Source organism: Strigops habroptila, chromosome 4 (assembly GCF_004027225.2).
Source record: "Strigops habroptila isolate Jane chromosome 4, bStrHab1.2.pri, whole genome shotgun sequence".
Classification (NCBI taxonomy): Eukaryota; Metazoa; Chordata; class Aves; order Psittaciformes; family Psittacidae; genus Strigops; species Strigops habroptila.
This window is the reverse complement of record NC_046358.1, coordinates 12,585,873-12,605,969: the sequence shown is the minus strand read 5'-3', so window position 1 is coordinate 12,605,969 and position 20,097 is coordinate 12,585,873. Positions and strand designations below refer to the sequence as shown.

The 20,097-nt window shown below is 47.5% G+C and overlaps 2 protein-coding genes across 3 annotated transcripts; one reads left to right on the top strand and one right to left on the bottom strand.

Annotated features, from left to right (window-relative positions):
* Positions 1 to 824: 824 nt before the first annotated feature.
* MGAT2 (alpha-1,6-mannosyl-glycoprotein 2-beta-N-acetylglucosaminyltransferase) lies at positions 825 to 2,683 on the top strand. Its single transcript, XM_030483043.1, has one exon. The coding sequence runs from the start codon at positions 855 to 857 to the stop codon at positions 2,172 to 2,174; it is 1,320 nt and encodes a 439-aa protein (XP_030338903.1). The 5' UTR covers positions 825 to 854; the 3' UTR covers positions 2,175 to 2,683.
* DNAAF2 (dynein axonemal assembly factor 2) lies at positions 2,256 to 19,995 on the bottom strand. Of its 2 annotated transcripts, XM_030483040.1 has the most exons (4): positions 17,731 to 19,995; positions 7,388 to 7,534; positions 5,043 to 5,243; positions 2,256 to 3,772 (listed from the first exon to the last, which is right to left on the bottom strand). In XM_030483040.1, the coding sequence occupies exons 1-4, from the start codon at positions 19,396 to 19,398 to the stop codon at positions 3,533 to 3,535; spliced, it is 2,256 nt and encodes a 751-aa protein (XP_030338900.1). In that variant the 5' UTR covers positions 19,399 to 19,995; the 3' UTR covers positions 2,256 to 3,532. The 2 variants fall into 2 exon arrangements, with proteins under 2 accessions (XP_030338900.1, XP_030338899.1); XM_030483039.2 differs by lacking the exon at positions 2,256 to 3,772 and having other exon boundaries at positions 3,893 to 5,243.
* Positions 19,996 to 20,097: the final 102 nt, after the last annotated feature.

Here is a 20,097-nt window from a genome sequence, read left to right as displayed (position 1 = left end):
TCTTGCCATTCTTTGGAGTTGCGGAATTGTTTTATTACAGATTGTTCTTGTAATGTTAGTATTATTGTCACCTTATAGATTGTTCTTCTAATTCTAGACTAGTTGTCCTTGTAAATGCTGGCAATTCTAGAATGGTTGTGTGTTGCTCTTGTAATTGTAGAATTACTGTGTATTATTCTTGCAATTCTAGAATTATTTCTTTCCCACGTGTTATTCTTGCAAAGCTAGAATAAATTTGTTCTTGCAATTCTAGACTTAGTTTTTCTCATCCTTGCTGTTCTAGAATGATCTTACTTTATTATTTCAACTCTCAGATGATTTTCCCTTACTCGTGCAACCCTGGAATCATTTATCATCTTATTCTTGCGATTCTAGAACGATTTTCTTATGTACTTTTCTTGCAAAGCAAGAATTATTTTTATCTTACATCATTCTCGCAAATCCACGATTTTCCTGTCCTTGCAATTCCAGCGTTATTTTATCACATTCCTGCAAATCCCGGGGGATTTTCTTCCCCCAGCCCCGACTCCGTTTCCCCGCCCGCCCCTCCAGCCACCACACTCTTTGCCTAATTACTGGCCCCCAATTACGGCTGGCCAATCACAGCGCGGCCCCGCCAGTCGCGCTGATGGCGGGCAGCGGCTGCGCGGCCCCCACCGGCGGAAGCGGCGGTGAGTGACGGCGCTGGCGGCCAATAGAGCGGCGGCGGCGGCGACACCGGTGGCCTATGGCGTGCGGCGACGTGTGCGCGTGAGGTGGCGGCGGCGCGCGCGCGCTGCCTGCGGGAGCGGCGGCGGCGGCGGCGGCGGCGGCGGGAGGGCGGCGGGGAGCGGCGGCCGCCGCCGCCGGGAAGGATGCGGCTGCGGATCTACAAGCGGAAAGTGTTGCTGCTGGCGCTGGCGCTGGCGGTGTGCGCGCTGGCGCTGTGGGGAACCGGCGGCGGCGGGCGGAGGCGGCAGCAGCAGCAGCAGCGGGGCGGTACCGGTACCACCGGGGAGCCGCCGCGGGTCAGCGAGCCGCCGCGCCGCCCCGCCGCTAACGCCTCGGCTGCGTCCCTGGCACCGCCGCTGCTCACCGAGAACGGTACGCTGAGTTACCGCTCGCTCGTTTACCGGCTGAACTTCGACCAGCCGGTGCGGAACGCCGGGCGCTTCCCGGCGCGGGCCGCCGCCGCGGACGTGGTGCTGGTGGTGCAGGTGCACGATCGAGCCGAGCACCTGCGATTGCTGCTGGAGTCGCTGCGGCGGGCAGCGGGCGTGGAGAACGTGCTGCTGGTGCTGAGCCACGACCTGTGGGCCGAGGAGCTCAACCGGCTGGCGGCACGCGTGGACTTCTGCCCTGTGCTGCAGATCTTCTTCCCCTTCAGCATCCAGCTCTACCCCCGCGAGTTCCCCGGCCACGACCCCCGCGACTGCCCCCGTGACGTGGGCAAGGCGGCAGCCCTGCGCCTGGGCTGCATCAACGCCGAGTACCCTGACTCCTTCGGGCACTACCGTGAAGCCCGCTTCTCCCAGACCAAGCACCACTGGTGGTGGAAGCTGCACTTCGTCTGGGAGCGGGTGCGGGCACTGCGGGAGCACACCGGGCCCGTCCTCTTCCTGGAAGAGGACCACTACCTAGCACCCGACTTCTACCACGTCCTCAAAAAGCTCTGGGCCCTGCGTGAGCGGGAGTGCCCTGAGTGCCAGATCGTCTCCCTGGGCACCTATAGCCCTGTCCGCGGCGGCTTTGCTGGCCGAGCCGACAAGGTGGAAATGAAGACATGGAAGTCCACCGAGCACAACATGGGCATGGCCTTTGGCAGAGACACCTACCAGAAGCTCATCGAGTGCACAGATGCCTTCTGCACTTACGACGACTACAACTGGGACTGGACTCTGCAGCACTTGACTGTCTCTTGTCTTCCAAAGTTCTGGAAAGTGCTGGTTCCTGAGATCCCCAGGATTTTTCACACGGGGGACTGTGGCATGCACCATAAGAAATCCTGCAGACCGTCCACCCAGAGTGCCAAAATCGACTCTCTCTTGAACAGCAACCAACAGTACCTGTTTCCCAAAACAATGAGTGTCAGTAAAAGGTACTCCATGGCTCCCCTTTCCCCTCATGTGAAAAACGGAGGCTGGGGAGATATTAGGGACCACGAACTCTGTAAAAGTTACCGCAGACTTCAGTGAGGATCGTTCTCGCAGCCTTTATTCTTTTTGAGTTGTTCCGTACTGTCTTTTCCAGGCACACACGTGTATAAAAAGCATTTATGAGTTGGTTTCTGCTTTAATATGAATAAACATTCTTGTAAAAGGTGTCCCAAAATAGTAATCTTTCATGTTCGACAGCCACGTTTTGGAAACAGGTTACCTGCTGCCGCCCACCGCAGCCTCCACGCTGCAGCGCTTACTGGGAGGAGGAGAAGAAAACTTGTGTTTAGGTGCATCTTTCCTGGTGCGTGCAGTGCTCTGGGATGGGGGTCTTCCCCCAGCCAGGGCAGAGCTGGGGATGGCGAGCCAGCCGGCATTCCTCTGCTGGCAGAACCAGCACCTCCTGCCGTTCCATTGTGCTCGCGTCCTGATTTGGTTGCAACGTGTTGATGAATATATGAAGGATAAAACATAATTGTTTTTACTACAATGTAGATAAATATACGATTTTTTTAGTTCTGCTGAAATAAAATTCTGTTGTTTTGTAATACCGGAGAAGTTCTTGATTCTCACAAGATGATGTCATCTCATGGTGTTAGAACATTGGGATGGGAGAGGAGGGTGTTCTTTAATGCAGAGGACTGAGCGCCTGCCATTACCCCCTCTAGCAGTGTGCATTTCACTTCATTAACTTTTTAATGATTCTCACTAATTGAGGCAGAATAGAGGAACAACTGTGCAGCAAGGCACCTCTTTTGTTTGGCTGAAAAGAAAGTTCTCTTTCAGTCAGCTGTGCCGAGTGACTGGTAAAAAAATAACTGCTGTGTAACGGGAACGGTTTGAACTGGAGCTGCCAGTGAGGAACGGGTGAGAGCTGAGCTGCTGGTAACACTTCCTCGCCTGTTGTAAGTCTAACCGTACAACTGCTTTAATGGCATGTGCTGTTTTGAAGCACAGCTGGTAGCAGTAGCACCTTTTTTGCAGAACAAAGTATGTAAGAGGAAGAAAACACTATGCTAAGGTGACAGACATGCAATATTCAGAGGTAGGGGTTTGTACTGAGAGATCGGGGTGGGCAGGGGATAAAAGCTTTGTTTATTTCCATTAGTGAAAATGGTGGTGGTGTTCTTAGGGCTCTGGCTACGACAGTCACTTACAAATGGAAGGGCATGCAGCAAGGCTTTCCTTTTACCACCATTTGTCACCTCCTTTATGGGCTGCGAATACATCCGTTAAATGTCCATTTGAGAGAGCACCAAGTTACGTGAAGTACTCCCAACTAGTGCACAGATGTTTATTTTGACCGCGATAAGATGCTCTTTTTTTGCAGGAGTAATTTAACTACCACAATTTTGTACCAGCTTTGGCACTTGCACCAGTCTCGTAGCTTCAGAGAGTCAGGGCTGATGCCAAAAAAGCTGTGCCTGTGTCTCAGCCCCTCGATACCCCCCCACAGGGAGCCTCATGACAGGGCTGATCGGGGCTAAGCTTACCCCAGCAAACCACTTGTCCTCCTTCAGCTGGGTGGGAGCTGTGCTGCTGCCCAGGGTAGGGGAGAGGCTTCTGGCAGCTGTGGCTTCTGCAGAGCTTAGAAAAGCAAAGCTTATACCATATACCCCCACTGCAAGCACTCGCACCTAACGGAGAAATGTAAGGGTAAATTCCAGAGCAGCTGTGAAACAAGTCAAATTGAACTTTCTCCTAAAGCATGTTTGCGTCCTCTACAACTCAAAAGAACACAGAAGTTATTTCAGAGGTAGTGAGAAAGGGAACTGAAAGTTTATTACTAGATATGTTCCTTTCTTCAGAGAGGTGAATCAGCAAACAGCACGCCAAAGCTCTTGGGGAACTGTTTTTAAAAAGTAAATCCAATCAGGATAAAAATGCCTTTTACTAATTGTAAATATTTAGTAGAAGATGTACAACAAGAGAGGCTATTTTTACTGTGCAACTGAATTTGTTAGCTTGACAGACTGGGGTACGCCTGGATGCTGTGGATCTAAAGTAACATGCTAGGATGGAATACATGGTATAAATGCTGATTATTTCTCAGAGACTAGTTAGAACTTCTCCATGTAATTAGAAATTTCAGTTGATTGGTAAAAATCACTGCAAGTCTAACCCTGCAGTTATCACAAAAAGAAAGGTTTGAAAAATGATGAATACTGCTCATTTCTAGGTGGATTAAACACAGCAAGTCCTGAGGGAGCTGTTAGACAGAGGATACATACAACTACTCCCTGTAATGTAGCAAGAGACTAAGAAAGGTATGTAAACATTAAGATGCATTTTTCTTCCACGAGCTCAGATTCATCTTCAACTGCATCTTTCTGGTAAGTAAAACTATTTCAGCCCACACATAAGAAAACTCAGACCTATTAACTTCAAAAATTACTGACAATATAGGTATTCTCTGTCGACACGTAAACAAAACAGTTGAGTAGGAACCTGTGTTCTACTCTTGGCCCTAACGTCATAAACCAACTTGTGGAAGTCACAGTTAAGCACTGAACAACAGAAGGAAATCCTAAAATAATTCAACTAGTCTAATTCATACAGCAAAGGACTCTGAAAGGTGACCGGGCAGTGCGTTACGTGATCCCTGATGATCTGCACACTCCCATCCTGTGTGCTCACTTCTCGCAGAAACGGGGAGACCGCTCTGCTGTCCAAGCTGTGCTGGTCCCCCTGTGCTGACCCTGCGGGTGCAGCCACTTCATCCCCTTCGCCTCCCACCTCCTCCTCCTGCAGAAGGCCTGCTTGTTTTTCAGAGCTTGCAGCCACAGCCCTTTCGCCTGCCATGGCAGCACTTTCTAAATCTGGCTCCTTTCTCCTAAATTCGGCAGGAATCGCTGAACTGGTGTCAGAAGGTTCATGCTGCAAACAATGGTGTGAACTACAACCTACTTTTCCTATTGTTTCAGCAAAAGATGTGGAAGTTTTTTTAGTTTCTGCAGCACGTTCTCCCTCAACCGTGTCAGCTGCAGTACAGTTTGTTTCTGCCTTTGTTTGGGAGTAGTCGCCATTTGTCTTTTGAGCAAGATCTTCTCCTGAACTGCTAAGTGTTTCTTCTTTTCCATCACATTCAGAACGGACTGTTTCCTGCGGCTGTCAAGAAAACAAATGAATTGGTTTATAGTTGAAACAGAATGGGCCCACAAAATTGCTGTAAAGACAGGTTAGGACACTTGTTTCTCCAATGTCTACTTCCAGAAAGCCAAGTCAGGACGGTGCTGAGGTTTTCCTGATCTTGTACCACGCGTGGGAATGAGTGGCAGGGAAGTTGTTTGCCTCCCAAGGGTTTCCTCTGCAATAGGAAATGCTGCTGGGCAGCTGCCAAGCGACCACGGCCTCCATCACAATTAGCAGCGGGGAAGACCGGCCAGTCACCACACCCAGGCTGTTTTCAACAGCTCGGGAGCCAGAAACTCAGCCAAGGGATCTAAACTCTCACTGCAAGAAGTGGGCTCTAACCTTGCAATTAGGGAAATTATCACCCTGTCCTATGTAAAAGGTGTAACTGGAGAGTGAGCTGTCTTTCTCAATTGGCCTAAGCACGTTAATCCAGGAACTGCTGCGGTTTGCCTCAGGACAGTTATGAACTGTGAGACCCAGTGCTGTCTAAGGAACAGACAATTTCACCACTAGCTATTGACTGCTTTATCAAAAAAAAAATTGGTAACTCGTACGTTCCCATCAATGGACAGTCAGGATCAGCCAGGTATCTGTCCAGGGGCAGCTGGATTCAGGGATTCAAAGACTGAGTCACTCTCTCACACACCCACCCCTCTCCAACCCCACTCTAGCAAGAAAAGAAACACTAGTAAGTCATTCTCATCAGTGGATGATTCTCCCACATGAAGGTGTGATGATTTAAGGTAACTTAGCTTCCCTTTCTTAGGTGCCAAAACATACACGTCTGCTCTCCAACAATTTGAATCTTTTATGTACAGTCCACACTACTATAAAAGTCGAGCCTGTCAAGTAATGCTGGACCCACTGTCTTTAGGGTAAATTCCCTGGTCCTCCAGCTCAATTCCAGAGGTCACATTCTTCATCTGAACTTGCTTTCCAAGAAGCCATCTACACATTAACTGTATTCTCCAGTTTATGGCCACAGTAGTAATCTGATTGTCCCTGCATATTATCTTTCCTTTAAGAAGGGTTTTAAATTCATTTCTGATGCAGTGTCTACCAAGAAATCCTAGCTGATTTGGGGGTTTTACCTCTTTACAAACCCTGATGTTTTATTTTCTTCATCTGTCCATCTCCTGTATTGCAAAGGGACAGCATTTTAATCCCGTGTCAGACTTCAGAAACACACTGCCTTGCATCCTTCACACAGACAGGGTGATTGAGGAAGAAAGGTAGCCTGAATGAGGCCTTAAACATTACGAGTACTGAATTTGAGACCAATGATCAACATGAACAGTGCCATACTTAATTATCTACACAACAGGAAACCACCAAATATTCAAACAGTTGGACCAAATAAAGATAACGAAACCCAATTCTTCTCATACAAAATCCTCAAGGTTTTTCCTACCTGTGTGACAAGGCAGAGTGAAGCAGCAGCTGTAACTGAGCACTCCCTGTGCACCCATTCTGTTTCACGCTCCCACAGCCAGATTCTCTGCTTCTCCACTCCCTCCTGACCCCAAATCCCTCTGGGTATGTTCACTTCTGATTACCAGCCACCCAGGTGGTACGCTCTAACCATGGGCTCCCATACATGACCCCAAACTCTTGGGTATTTGAAGGATGTCAATTATTCACTTCTTCATTTCCATTTTAAGAACATTATCGCTTTTATTCTGATGACATCTGCCATGATTTGTTTGCAGCACGCTGTCATCAGCTCTGACCTGGAAGCACCTGGGGTCCCTCTGAATGAGGGATACTAGGTACTTAGTAATTTTTTTTTCTTTTAATACCAGTGAGAGATCTAGTGTGTGCATGCCATGCGGTATTCCTGCAAGGAGAAAGCACTGTCTTTAGTGACTGTATTTCACTTCTCCATCTTCCAAATGAAATACAGGAATTTTCAATCCCTTGGTCACATTAAATGGCACAAATGTGAACCTATGCTTCCAAAAGCTGACATTTATACTTGCAAATACACCCCGCTCTACAGTCTTCACTGCTGTATCAAGACAAAACAGGAAAAAAGCTGTTTTGGTCAGACTTGATATAATCTTGCTGAAGTACATAAATCAGTGAGCAATATGTACCACTGCTGGAGAGATCCTTACCGTCAACCTGATTTGAATTCTGTCCTCAGTAACATCAAGCACTTCAATTAATGGCTGGCTTTCCAGTGCTGATTGGGAGCAAAAGGAAGGGCATGAAACAGTGCCTAGAAATCCATCAATGTTTTCTTCACTGACAAACCATCTTTCCTAAAGAAAAGAAAGAGCAGGTTATGTTCTTTTCATACTATACTTCAGCAATATTAGAGCAAGAAACTCACTCCAGTCAAAGGCAAGACACTGACTCAGAACACGAATTTCACAGCACACTCATGTCTCGTTAGAGAAGTTCTAAATCAGACATTCAGAAATAACAGGTTGAAATGAATTGAGGACCAGTGCTTAGCTCATTTCAATTTAAAGTATGGATCTGTGTCATATACAAAGATAAAAACCCATGTTTTTTCTCTCTTTCAGAATGTGATTAATATATAGATTTAGACTCCCTCTGAGAAATTATTTGCACCAACATTGTTCTGCTGTCCTCACCTGTCTTAACATCAGGAAGGTGTCAGGCTTTTATGGATTTGTTTCAGTGCCTTACTTTAGGAAAATGCAAACACCTCTTTGGACTGTCACTGCAGGATCTTTGAACCCTCAGCCTTCAAGATCAGGCCTTCTAAAGCAAAAGCTATGAAACATGCATGGCTATATCCATTTCACATCGATCTACGAAGGCTTCTCAGATGTCCATTTTGGCAAGTGCAAACACCAGTTAGAAGAAACAGAGAAGTATCCACAATTAAAGACCACAGTCTGGGACCTGTTTTGAGGCTGTTAATACGCAGTTCACAAACAATGTGAAACATGTTGCTGCAGGTTTAAAGATTTAAATCAGTTGCAGGTAATTAAAGGTCCTAAAATATATCCTGGAGGTGCTGTTTCATAAGAACTGCAGAGCTTTCCCTGTCCTCATATTCTTCCTAAATCATCTGCTGTAGGCTGCAGGCAAGGACAGATGTCGTCACAATAAAAATGGTCTAACCCAGAGGATTATTGTTATGCTCTGTGAATTACCTTTCCTGTTTAACAATGAACTGTTTAATTGTAAATAGCAAAGGAAAGTTGCAAACCTTCTACTTTAAGTCACACTTTTAAATTTCTCGGTCCAGTTCTACCCTCTTGTCAACTCAGTGAAAGTTAAATTCAATTATCACTGACATCTTGTGGACTAAGAAGCAAGAAGGCAATTCTGCACATTTTTCGCCCCCTGTGGATGTAGCCTTATGCACAGCCAGATGCCGCACTGTGTCTAGGGTACAAAATTTAACTCTCATCTTGAAAACAAATTCTGTACGGGGAAAAAATAAAACAGCATCCTATTTTTTCACTAGTTAAATTAGAAATCACAATATGGAAAGTTGTAACATACCTATTGCTGGTTTTCAAAACCAGAGGATTGAATTTGCTTCCTATCCAGAAAAATTACAATCCAGGCAAACATCCAACACCTGATGCTGAGACAGTCTGTGGAAAGATTAAACTACAGCAGGGCTGCCCTGACAGAAAACCTTCCAGTAACATACCTACTTCTTGCATTTTTGTACCCAAAGCCTAAAGTACTTATTCCCTCGTGTTGCATCTTTTCTTGCCTGCCAGAGAGGGACCCTGCCAAGCTTTAGGCTTCTAGAAATATTCTGCAGAGTTCAAGAGAAGGTGTCAGAGTAAAGAAACAAGGCAAGGGAGTACAGACACAAAATTGTGCAGCACCGAACTCCCACAAGCTCATGAACCAGATCACTGGCAAGGCCTTGGGCAGCACAGGAGATATATTTCCACCTCTGCCAAGTACTGCTTTGCCCACGCATCACAGAGAGAATAGTTCAACTTCCCTTCTGTGGGGTTTTTGGCACGCTGCCGAGCGTGATGGTGGTTCAGCCCGACCTGGTATCCTGCCTTTGCTTGGAAGGAAAGTGCAGCAAAGCACCCTCTGCTCCAGCATGACAACTCTCCGGCAAAGAAACTGAAGTCACCTTTAGCTGAAACCTCCACTCCTTCGCACTCCATGTTTTCATTTTAACAGCAAGAACGTTTTCCTAAAAGCTGGAGACTCTCAATTTGAGTGAGGATGAAAAAAGAAACCAGCGTTTGCTACTGTTTTTTCCTCCAAAATAACTGCTACAAGATCTATACATCTCAACACCCCTTTAGGAAATGAACCTCTCTGGGTTTTGGATCTCAGCAATTTTGCTTCGATTCTCTGCTTTCTCCCAGCCTGCTATGACTTTGAGCAAGTCTCTTTGCCTCATTTTTCTGATATAAAATGGAGGGAAAAAGAAATAATCTTTTCTCCCTCTGAACCTACGTTTGCTTTGTCTAGTGAGAACATAAGCCTTTTGTGAAAGGACTCTTACAGTGCATTTGTGCTCTTAAAGTTTGTGCCTGACCTTGCTCACGTCCATAAGCAGCGTAACAATAAAAAGAAATCATAGGTATGGGAATCAGGAGGGGAGATGCTTGAAAAGCCAACAGGTAATGAAAAGTTTCCTGTTATGTCAAAATATTGCAAATCACATCCTTAGATTGCTTTGTCTGAAGCGACTTTAACCACAGGGTCACCTCCTGTGAGACCCTGTAGAGCCGTTGCCTCCAAAGTCAGTGCTGTGGAGAAACAGCAGCAGAGGCAAAGGGAGAACTCTGCCACAGGGCTCAGCACCCAGCATCCCAGGAAATGCAGGGATAGTTTCATGGAAGCATTTCTGAAATAACAGGTGATGGTTTACATGCACCAAAGCGGAGATACAATGAAGAAAACTGGGAGGACCCTTACAAGTGTATGTGAGGTTGACAGTTCCATATATAAACTGCTTCCCTAGTCAGGGGTGTGAAGTACCAGCACTACCCATGAACCACGGCTACAGGAGTGACAGCTGTTCATCCTCAACGCACATATAACTTTGCACTTAGGCAACGAACCAAATAAATCTTTCTGAAGGTTTACTCCCTGATTAAAACCAAATAATTTGTTTTCTTCACAGAAAATACTCTTAAAAAAGGAAAACTGAATGGAAGGTCTATTGATCAGTACTTTACACAGGGATGAAAAGTTAACAGCTTGTGACAATGTTCCTTTCATTTTGGCTAACTACTAACAAAAACAGTCTTACTAAGTTTCATACCAGCTCAACACCATATTCCCAGAGCACTACACTTACATTTCAAGTATTTAAAATTGTATCACAGCACTACCCAGTGACCTGCCATAAATCATGGCACCTTGCACTGTACACACAAGCACAAGCAGTGCTGTTTGTTGTCAATATAATGATTATCATTAGCCTGTTCAGTCAGCCAGCAACTGTAATTCAGACTTTGCATTCATGGCAAGTATACGCTAAGGCATTTATATTACTGCAGATGTTATCAAAGCACAGACCTTGAAAAGAATGATTCAGGAATTTGTTTTAAAGCCTGTTTGCTCTGGCCTGGAAGAGCAGCAGAGGACAACCATCTGCAGATGATTTCAACAACCTGTAAAATAATTCTTCAGTTTAAACAGTTTATTTTCTGATATTTATGATACTCTCTTAGCAACTCAGAATTAAATTTGGTTTTCTCTGCACATACTGTCATCTGCTGTTTGGTACACATTCATTTTTCCCTGTGACTAAACTGAGACCAAATTAGCATAAATGTTAGCAGGAATGACTTTGGTTTCTAGAACACTTCATCACTCAAAACCATCCTTGTATCGCACAGCACTGACAGTGAATAGCGCCAGCAACACTGGCAGGCACAGCACAAAGCCAGTCCCCTACAGCTGCCCTCTCAAAGACTTTGTTTGCGTTACTTTATCCAAACTTGTAGCCAGTTATAATCCAGAGTTACTTCCCACACAGACTGCAACAGTTTTAAAGTGGGACAGATTTCAGGCTGAAATTATTTGCATGTCTTCTGTAATGAGAAGCTCATGCCAATAGGAAAAGGGACTTGGATCTATGGATCTCCTGGCTTCTCAGTTCAGAGGGTCCCATTGCAACTAGCTCGACATGAAAATTTGAAGCTCAAAGTTTCGGTGAATAAAAGGACCTATCCCGGGGGTGAAAATTTTTATAAGGTATTCATACAGATTAAACAGCTCAAAAGAAGCTTTCATGAGCTTAATCGGTAGGTTAATAATGTTTCCTTACATAACTGTTTTGTGTAAGAACGTTATTCCCATAATGCATCTACCAATTAAAGGCTATTCAGAAATTAGTTTGTTTTATAGCAGAAGCAAACTAATTACATTTCTTAATGTAGTTTGGGAAAGAGATTACTTTTTGAAAAATATCAAACAATAAATTTGCTCTGTTCTCCTTTTCTGTCCTTCTCTGACCTCCCAAAAAACATGCCAAGATTCCTGAAACGCTGAGCACAGAATAAACTGAACCAAAAATAAGCTGTTGTAGGATTAAGCACTACAGTCCTAGTTTCTAGCTTCATCTTCTAAGAAGTGATCCCTAACTATTATATTCACTCTTTACAGTAGCTTGGAAGCTGAAGATTTTAACCCTGACTTTCGAAGAAAGTATGTAACACAACTCAAAATGGTTTGGAAATAAGGGCAAAGCCTAAATGCAGCAGTACTGCTAGTCGGACTATCCCAGCCCACTGAGATCCAGCATGCATTTGGACTGTGAGCATACCACAGCATCCATTCAGCTTTCCAGAGTTCTTCTTGAAAGGTGGCATAGCCTCAAAATGTCAGTGTGTCTCATACTTCCCAACACAGCTCTCTCAGTTTCATGCTTGGCTGACTCTCAAACCAAGAAATACATTTATTCACAAGAGCTCTAATTCTGAGATCACCAAGCAAAAGAACAGCCGCAGCATGGCCCCAGGCAGTGTACCCATGGGAGAACATCTAGCCCACAGCCTTTTCCACATGCTCCCAGCACTAGGAGCAACTGCAGCGACTAGGCTGCCTGCAGCCTCACATAGATGATTTCTATCCCAGGGAATACGGGGCCTCTCAGCACCCTCACGCCAAGTGCATGTCCAGTGTGGCTGGAGAGCACGGGATCTGCCTGGGCGCAAAACACCTGACAGCACACACAAGACATGACATACAAACCAGGGGGCTGGAGCACCTCCTCTATGAAGACAGGCTGGTAGAGCTGGGCTTGTTCAGCCTGGGGAAGAGAAGGCTCTGGGGAGACCTTAGAGCAGCCTTCCAGTACTTAAGGGGGGCCTACAAGAAAGCCAGGCAGGGCTTTGTACAAGGGCATGGAGTGACAGGACAAGGGGCAGTGACTTTAAACTGACAGAAGGCAGATTTAGATTAGATATTAGGAAGACGTTCTTCACTGTGAGGGTGGTGAGACACTGAGGTTGCCCAGAGAAGCTGTGGCTGCCCGATACCTTGAAGTGTTCAAGGCCAGGTTGGATGGGGCTTTGAGCAACCTGGTCTAGTTGAAGGTGTCTCTGCCTGTGGCAGGGGGGTTGGAACTGGATGATCTTTAAAGTCCCTTCCAATCCAAACCATTCTGTGATTCTATGAAATTCTGTATTCAATGAGATAACAAGAGGATTAATTACAAAGCCTGACAGTCTCTCTGCTGTAAAGACAACTAAAAACAATACTGTTCCCATGGGGTTTTGTATAAACAGGTGTTTGTCTCTCAGGAGCACACCTATTGCTAAAGTAGAACACAGAAGTCCAAGGGTTAGAAAACAACACGTGGCAGTAAGTGTGTGCAGCGAGCAGAGGTCACAGGGTTTGTTATTTACCTCTGCTTTTTGAAGGAAAAAGCTAGAACTTCAAAAGGATCTCCTTCACAAGGCACCAGTGGCTGTGCCAAGCAGAAAAATCACACCTCTTTTTTTATGGTCAGTAACATGCCATTCTAAAACATTCTCCATGAAGACATCAACATTCACACAGAAGTTAAACAAAGCCTTCATATTGCTATGCGATTCCCTCCTAGATACCTCTGTTAAGCAATCCCTGTGAACAGCATAACTCGTGCTTAGTTCAAACCATGAACTAATCAGGAATGTTTAGTATGTTTTTCATACTGTAAATATTAAAAAAACATAATATAAATGCGTAGCAAAGCAGAGGAAACATTGCTGCCTGCTGCTCTCTGGAGTCCCGTGGGGGTTTACGTGAGTTAAATCTTAATATTCTCCATAACAGAACATGGGCTTTTATTACAAAAGAGATGGACTGGCTGCAGCAATTCCCTCCCCAGAAAGAGGTATCCCAGGAGGGAAGCGCTAAGCAGAAGAGTGAGTACACATCCTCTGAACAAACTCATTTCAGGACACTGAGAAGGGCAGGAAAGGTGTGGATCAGCATGAAAGAGAATTATTACTTTAACCAATCCTTTTCTAATCACAAGAAAATAAGCACACATCACCCAAAAACTGCAAGCAGAATTCATTATCTAGCAAATGTGTTTCACATGTTAATATAACTGAGCCTTCAAGTCTCAGTATTTCAGATACACCCACCAGAAAACTGGATTTTATTTCTGTTAAGAATTGAGCATTTAACCCCAGGAGACCAAACATTAAAAGACAGTACTTTACGAAGGCATGATTTCCATAATTGCCCAACTCCAGCTCTGGCATAAACCAGGACATTCTGGGACATGTTGTTCTTGGAAACCTTGCCTGGCAGGCTTACAAATTTTATTAATGGTTTTTTAACTCTCAACCATTCTTTTTCGTCATTTACTCGCCAGGCTCTGTCTTAAAATGAAGGGAAATTCTCTGATGCAGGAGTTTCCTAGCCTGAGCTCCCAGGATTTAAACAAATAGAAGCAAGAGATGTAGAAGGTATTAGTGGATGAACCACAGTAAGGAGTAACAGGGCGATTCAGGCAGTGAGGAAGCTGGGCAACTTCCTCAGGTCATGTCTCTATTCCCCTGGAAAAAACAGGGCGAGCCCTGCACAAAGATCAGCGCTACGCTGTCCCCAGTACAGCGATCGAGCACAAGGCCAGTGACAGAAGATAACTTTGAAACCCCTGAAATATGTGACCCTGGTTAACAGAGTCCCAAGTAACAAAATCTTTATTTTTATAAGATTTCTGCTGACCATAACAAGTGTTTGGACATTTAGCCAAGGAGTGAAACTACTCAAAGAGAAAGAGAAGCTATGGCTTCAACCACTGCTAAGAAGTTAGGGCTCAGAGTCAGCAGAGACCTGACTAGCTATTCTATGGGAAAGCAGTGAAACCAAAGCAACATCAAGACCTATCAAATACAGGGCCATTTGTAATGACACAGTTAAAGTCCAAAGAGGACTGTTGCACTGTAAAGACTTGCTGAAAATAAGCACTTGCTGGGGTGGGAATTCAGACTGCTCAGCATCTGTGGAAACTGAGCTCTAAATATATCATCTTTCAGCACAGAGATTCAAACGTATCTGACTACAAAACGAAAACCACTCCTTGAAATTCTCTTTCAAGAATGGTGTAGTAAGGACAAGACCAATTCATTCTTCCATCACTATCTAGCAGACAACTTCCAACAAGAAAAGAGGCCAGTGCGGTAACAGGAACACCACAAGCATGCAAGGCAGGGCTGTGCAATTACTGGCACCGTTATCATACATGTCAATCTGGGCAGAGGCACACAGGCAATCAAAATCAAGCGATACGCACTACAGCACAGACCAGGGACGAGGCTGCCAACAAGATGCTTTCTGCTTCTGCGGAGAACACTAATCCTAACTCACTTTCCTGGCTCTTTGGCAAGTGAATGGAAGACAATTGTGCAAGCAGCCTAACAGGGTACTGTAATAGCCACTCTGGCATGAGCTGTTGCCGAGTTGGGCAGATTTCTGAACTAACCCAGCAATGAATCTGTTCCATGAAACAACACAGAAACCCTTGGTCTCCAACTTCCCAGAAGAGTATGATTTTCATATCTGTAATAAACGCCGGCCTCTTATTTCGCCACACACTATCCTCTGGCAATGCTATTGTGGGAGAAGTGGTGACAAACAAGCAAACAGCAGCATGATCACAAGGTGGAGGATAAAATTCCTGCTCGCCTAGGCCACCAAAAGCTCCCTGAAGTGATTAAAGAGGGCGCTGCTACTTTGTGTGTTCCTAAAACACTCTATGACTGACGCAAATCCTTGCACATCTTCATGCAAAAACTCTAGCTCTGATTTATAGAAAGAGTTTCAAAGCAGAAAAGCACCCAAGACGACAGCACACAACTGAAGAAATCAATGTAAGTAGAAAAGAAGCTACCACGAGCGAATAGTTAATGGACAGAAGACAGCACATAATAGTAGTTCTAATTAAATATTAATTTTTCTCACTTCACTCTGAGTGAATGCAGCTATCAGCGCTGGCACAGGCTCTTTTGGGAAATAGCACAGTTAAAAAAAGGCAAACAGAACAAATTATTTCAGATTATTTCAGCTGCTTTAATTTGCAGGCCTGGCATCCAAAAGGACTGCATGCCAGGAAAAATCAATCTTTTTTAGCCTGTTACATGAATGAATGGCTGGGAGGTCTATGACTAATGCCCAATCTTTTCCTCCTCCTACTACACCCAAAACATTTTGCAATATATAATTAATACAGTGCATTCAAAGATGTGTTTAACTCACAAAACGGTAATATTGACCAAAATCTCATTACTGAATGGCCTTTTAACAACTTTCAACCAAAAGATATTCCCCCCAATCATCATAAGAAATGCACATACCAAATACTTTCAATCATTAGACTGAAATCAAAGGGTGCAGGAATGTCCATCAATCACAGTGCTAAAGAGATACTGCAGCAGAATTTCCTGTTCCCAAACTGACTTCTCAGACAGATCCCCACACAGAGCCACAGAAAGCAACTTCCCTTAACACCTGCATTTAGGTCTGCGCACCATAAAACGAGGAAGCGCATGGGTACGCACCATGGCACATGATGAAAGATATTCTGACTATCTGAAAAAGTGGATAAATTGCCCATAGTTCCTACCCCTGCCTTCTTAACCTATACAGAAAACAGGCAGTAGTTTTCATGGTGGCTAATTTAATGTCACATTGGCACCGAGTACTTGATCACACCAATTCACAGTAGTGCTATTTCGTGGCCTCACTTGCAGAGACTTGCAGGCTCCTGTTCTGGTAGAAGTAGAGGAGATGCACTATAAACAGTTCAGCGTAGGTGGTTCTCAATAAATTCATGATCACTGATACTTACCAAAAATGATCAGCTCCTCCTTCAAAGGAGTTGCTACTACAGATAAGGTATGCAGCCTGCTCAATGGGAAATAAAATGTGAAGATTCAGCTGCATATACACTAATTGGATAAATATCTTTCAGTATCACATGGTACTTTCTAATTGTAGGGGATGAAGCAATTGAGATACTCCAAGCCACCATCCCAGTCCATATACCTTAAGTCTGACAGTTTTCTGGACTTGCGCTCCCATAGTATGTGATTCAAACTGCAAAGGATTTTGTTGCTCTAAAATAAAAGCAAACCCCAAATCACATGGCTGAAAGGTTACACAAGATTTGTGCAGTCTTAATCCTTGCTCGTGGTAAGCTGCTTGAAACTCTGAGCTTACAAAATAATGTAGTTCTCCACAAAACTTGTGCAAGAGCTTCTTGACAGTGAGAGTACCACAAGTTGAGCACCCATTTACTGGAATGCTGCCAGTTCTCAACAGGCAGTTGGCCGGATGCAGCAGATGCGTCAACCTCCCCCCACTACAGGCAGCATCACTGCCCAACAACCCATAAAATCATAAACCATCTAAATTAGAATCATATTCAGACTGGTAAGAAGAAGGTGAAAAACTAGACCAGCAAAATGCCAATGAACAGCAACTGTTGCTGTTTGCTGTACTATTCTGGTTGAATTAACAGGAGTTCTGTCTCATACAGAGTGTACAGCCACAGGTACACTCCACTCACACATCTGCATTTCATGACACTGTATGCATGTGTGTGTACATCTGGTGTTATTATAAACATCTCCTTGCTTCATGTGAGTAGGCTGCATAAGCAATTTACATGGCTCTAAAAGCTAACACTAACGACATAGGGCAGGCTCCATTTTCACTCATCATCAGAAGTTTCCTTAGAAAAAAATCAGCGCAGGAGGCTGAAGTCGTTTCAGTTCCAAAGACGGTGATGTCAGCTCTGTGATGTGACCTTTGTACTGTTCATACAAGACTAGCATTAATTAGGTCATTCCACTTACATCGGGTAACAGCTTTCTGAGGGAAGCAGTTTCTCCCACTACCAACTTCTGAACTCAGACCGATAACCTAACGCCTTCCTGAGACGTCATTCACAAACAAACCCAAACAGCAGAAGTCAAATACCGCAGCAAAGCGGTGGCACTCAGGGGAACGTGACACACCAACCCTGCCATTTTGAAGCCATTACCTGCAGAGCGGAGGCTTCGAGGCCGAAGCTGAACTTCTCCCAGGGCCCAGTGCTGCCAGGGGCCTTGGTGAGCACAAAGGCAGTGTTGTGGGCAGACACGCTAACGCTGGTCTCAGGGGATGCCAGCTTGTTTTCAGGTGGAAACTGTAAGAAGAGAGCATAGGAGCCAGTCTCACTGGAGAAGTGGAGGCTGTAGTGGTTCGTGCCCACATCCTCTCTGAGGCTCTGAGGCTTGATGCCGGGCACGTGCAGGAGCAGGGTGAGGGAGGTCTCATCCTGCCGGCACTGGAAGGGAGGGCATAGGGCAGCCTCAGGGCTGCCGGAGCCCTGGGGAAGAGCCATTTCGCCAGGGATGCCCTCCACGGCCGGCAGGGCCGGGCTCCCTGGAGGGCACAGAGAGGCGTCCTCGCCGAGGCCGCAGGTCACGGCCTGCTCGAGGCTGGCGCACGGAGCAGGGGAAGCGGCGCCGGAGAGGGGCAGTGACAGGTAGCCGCCCGCGGGTGGCTCGGTGGGCTCCCCGCCGCTGCACGTGCTCTGGGCCATGCCGCCGCCGCCACCGCCCGGGGGAGGAGCCGCCTCGTCGCCCGCCTCAGCACCCGGTTCGGCCTTCTCCACCCGCTCCTCGCCCAGGTCTAGCGGTTCCTGTGGGCCGGGCGGCGGTACCACCGGCAGCGTGACCACGAGCTGCCGCTGGGCCTTGTTGAAGGCGGCGCTCCCGCGGCTCTCGTCTACGTCGTAAGGGAGGCGGAGGCGAAGGCGGTAGGCGGGACGCTGCGAGTCGAGGCGCAGCTCTCGGCCGCAGATGTTCAGGTCGGCCTGGGCGGCGGAGCGCAGCAGCGGCAGGTCCACCGTCACCACCAGCTCCCGTGGCACCGGGCTGGGCGCCGAGTCGCGGCTACACCGATAGTCTTGCAGGTCCACGTAGGAGCGGTGGCGGATGCTCCAGCGCGGCGTGGTGGGGCCAGGCGGCCGTGCCTTTGAGGGGGGGGCGGCGGGCGGAGGGGCGGTGGCAGCGGGCGGGAAAGGAAAGGGCGGCAGCGGAGAGTCGCCGTCGTCGGGCGGCGGCGGGGCGCCGCCGGGCAGCGGGGTGCGGATGACGGGCGCCTGCGGGACGCCCTTGTACTTGGTGCCGCGGAGGACGACGGCGTTGGCGCGATCGAGCTGCACGGCGCAGTGGCGCTCCACAGCCTCCAGCGCCGTGTCGCTGAGCAGGCGGCGGAAGCGGGAGCTGCGGGCGGCCAGGCGGAGCGCCGCCGGGTGGAAAACCACGTCGTAGACCAGGCGGCGCTGGCCCCCGCGGCTCAGCTCCTCGCGGCCCGGCGCCAGGCTGTAGGGAAGGGCCCAGCGTTGGCCGCCGGGCTCAGCGCGGGCCTGCGGCGCCCCGACGTGCGGGTTGCTGCAGACGTTGAGGTAGCAGCGGCGGGAGCCGGCCTGGCTGGTGCGCAGCACGTAGCCCGCCTCGGGGTGGATGAAGCGCACCTCCATGCCGCGCTCCCGCTCCAGGGCCGTCACCTCCTCCTCGTACAGCCGACGCTGTTCCGGGTCGGCCAGCTCCGCCGCGTACTCGGCGAACAGCGCCCGGAACTGCTCGTCGCGGAAGGCCCATTGGAGCCGCTCCGCCTCCTCGGCACTGAGCTCCAGTTCCTCCAGCCGCCCCGCGCCCGCCATGGCTCCGGCCCGGCCCGGCAGCTCTCGTTGCTGTGGAGACACTAAACAAGATGGCGTCTCCGGTCCGGACAGGCTCGTTGTTATGGTGATAGTAAACAAGATGGCTCCTGCAGACCCTCCCAACCAGTTGCCATGGAGACAACATGGCGGGCTCTCCCCCAGTGGTCTTCCTCAAGAGTTGATTCCTCTCCCCGCCAGAGCCCTCCATCCCAGCCTCGCTGAGCCTTTCCCCTCAGTGGCTCCATGGTGGTTCTCAGCCCTCACCCCTTATGCTTCATACTTCATGTCTTCCACAAGGATGGCTCTCCCCCATTGCCTCCTCATCCCTCTGCAAGACTCTTGCTCTCCCCCATCTCTGAACTGGCATGGCTTTCCCCTCCTGGCCAATGGTCAGCACATACGCATCAGAAGAGCCAGTGCAGCCTCTCCTGTGGTTTGGTTTAGAGCTGTAGCAGTTCAGCTCCCACTTCTTGTACGTGGCTTCCACCCACAACCATCCTGGCCCACTCCAAAGCCCAGCAAGTCTTCTCTTGCTCTTGCCCCCGGAGCCATGCTCATGTCAATAAAATTCCAGCCCAAATGGAAGGGGTCTGTGAAACAAAACAGCTGGCACTAAGGGTCCACCATGTCTGTTCTACACCTGGTCTGGGCACTTTGGGGTAGCACCAGCCTGCTCTCCTCATCTCAATGCCCAAGAGC

What these genes read in the sequence shown, in the direction of transcription:
- MGAT2 (XM_030483043.1), top strand. Translation starts at nt 855, where the DNA reads ATGCGGCTGCGGATCTACAAGCGGAAAGTGTTGCTGCTGGCGCTGGCG.
- DNAAF2 (XM_030483039.2), bottom strand. Translation starts at nt 19,398, where the DNA reads ATGGCGGGCGCGGGGCGGCTGGAGGAACTGGAGCTCAGTGCCGAGGAG. An exon ending in TCGAAGCCTCCGCTCTGCAG is followed by an intron (nt 7,535 to 17,730) that starts GTAATGGCTTCA and finishes TCTTTTCTTTAG; the next exon opens with GAAAGATGGTTTGTCAGTGA. An exon ending in GAATTCAAATCAGGTTGACG is followed by an intron (nt 5,244 to 7,387) that starts GTAAGGATCTCT and finishes TTTTCTTGACAG; the next exon opens with CCGCAGGAAACAGTCCGTTC.